We start from the raw sequence: 2,025 nt of genomic DNA on the forward strand, positions 1-2,025 counted from the left end.
TCGAGATGCAACTGAGGTTCTTTTCCCCTTTTTTTCTCTGTGATTGATCCTTACATTTTCTTAAAAGTCTGACCTGTAAATTCTCAGAAACTACTTGCATAATTTGTTGGATAGACTTGAACTTAGTGTTGCTAGAGATTAAAGAGAATTTTGGAATAGCAAAAGTGTCTTTGTTGATCACCCATATTTAGAGGCAGCGACAGATCAGATTTGCTTCAGATCCTAGAAGAGCCATGATTTCCCTACGACTATAAGTAGGGGATCCAAATCCACTAAAAAAATCCAGGATCCACTTCGGATCCAAGCTTAATTAGTTACAATGCTTATTAGCCTTTTGAGTTTCGCATTATACAATACTTAGGATTAGATTATCAAATGCTTACTATTAAATCCCTAGTGTTAGAATAAGAAATTATAACACAAAATTCCTCTATTTACCAAGGGTGGGGGGGGGGGGGGAAATTTCTAGACCCTCACCTAAGATTCAAATTCTATTAGCCACAAATTCAAAGAAAATGAAAAAAGATACTGTAGTGTGTCCTGCTCCACCGATGAAAAGGGCACTGAAGATTGTACTTAACCTACGGCGCGTGTTAGGATATGAAATTATAACCCTCCCCCCTCATCATAACTTGGGGTTTTTGGTAGTGTGAAGGAATTTTTAACACCTAGAGGTTAGTATATGTGAATTTTTATTGAACTTCAATGGAAACCGCAAGTTTCTCTTTATTATCTCTTCTCTTATTTTGGCCATTTGCACTTGCATGGATGATGAGAGAGAAAAGTGACTTGATATTTACAATCTCGCTGTGATATATTTTTTGCTTCAGGTGATGCACGAAGATTTCAATGAAGGCATCATTCAAGTTCAAGCCAAGAAGAAATCCAGCTTGAATTATTATGCCTAATAGAGTGATCGCATTTTGTCATGGATAATGCAGAGTTTAAAACACCTGGTTGCTGCTTTGAACCCTAAGACCTGTTTCCTGCAGGGACCGAATCATACCCAGTTCATGTGGAGCTCATGACCCGACTTCATACAGAAATCTATGTATAACTTTAGCTTAGACGTCTTTAGTATTTTCGTTAGTTTTTTTTTCTTTTCCAAATCTGGGTTGAAATATAGTTCATCTGAGTTTTGTTGTCGCCATGACCTTGTACTGATATTATTTGGCACCGCTGTTTGTTTCCAAGTTTCAACCCATAATTGAAATGTGCGAGCTTCCTGAACAAGGAGACCATGGTCTCAATTATTTTCCCTTATATATAGATCAGGCTGTATTATTAAATTGACCTTCTATTATACTCTGAGGGGTAAAGTAAAGGAACGGGAACTCGTCTAGAGATTATTTGCAACTATTCTACTATAAAAATGCACATATACAATGCGATACTTGACAGTTAATAGTCAGTTTTCACTTTTCGCAATCATGAGAGGCTAAGCAAGAAAAAAATATATAGAAAATAAAAAATACACAGTGAAAAGGAGTACTACATTTGAAAATTGCAAACATCCTTTTAGACTTGAAAAATTAAACAGTGACCCTTAAAATTTAAAATTACAAAAAAACCTTTAAGAATCCAAAAAATATAAATATCACTCTTCAAAAAATTCAAAAAGTACGAAAACCCCATGAAAATATCAAACAGATCCCTTAAAATATGAAAATTTACAAAGAGCTCCATTAAATCCTAAAAGTAAAAAACACCTCAAAAATTTAGATATTCCGAGGTGTTTTATGTAATTTAAGATTTTTAGTGGTTTGCTAGTAATTTTTAGTTTTCTTATGGACAAAAAGATCGATTTTACAATTAAGTGCCAAAACTTTTAAACTTATTGGGGGTTTCCTGTTAAACTTTGGGGTATTTTTATCATTTGACTAGATATGAAGTAATTGAGACTTTAGGGGTTTACTGCAAAAGTTATTAGGGTTAAATGTGAATTTTAAAATGTGGTGTTTCTGCGAAGACCTTGAAAAAAACTAAAAATTATAGAAGAGACCGTGATAATCCAAAAAAAAACTT

The 2,025-nt window shown here is 33.9% G+C and overlaps 1 protein-coding gene across 1 annotated transcript in view; it reads left to right on the forward strand.

Moving 5' to 3' along the window:
* LOC109835705 (26S protease regulatory subunit 6A homolog) overlaps positions 1-1,263 on the forward strand; it is a 10,435-nt gene extending 9,172 nt beyond the window's left edge. The window contains exons 9-10 of the mRNA XM_020403704.1: positions 1-16; positions 831-1,263. The exon at positions 1-16 is cut by the window's left edge and continues 116 nt beyond it. Coding sequence (XP_020259293.1) covers positions 1-16; positions 831-908 — 94 coding nt within the window. The 3' untranslated portion in view covers positions 909-1,263. The remainder of the gene's footprint in view (positions 17-830) is intronic.

This window comes from Asparagus officinalis, chromosome 3, assembly GCF_001876935.1.
Source record: "Asparagus officinalis chromosome 3, Aspof.V1, whole genome shotgun sequence".
Taxonomy (NCBI): domain Eukaryota; kingdom Viridiplantae; phylum Streptophyta; class Magnoliopsida; order Asparagales; family Asparagaceae; genus Asparagus; species Asparagus officinalis.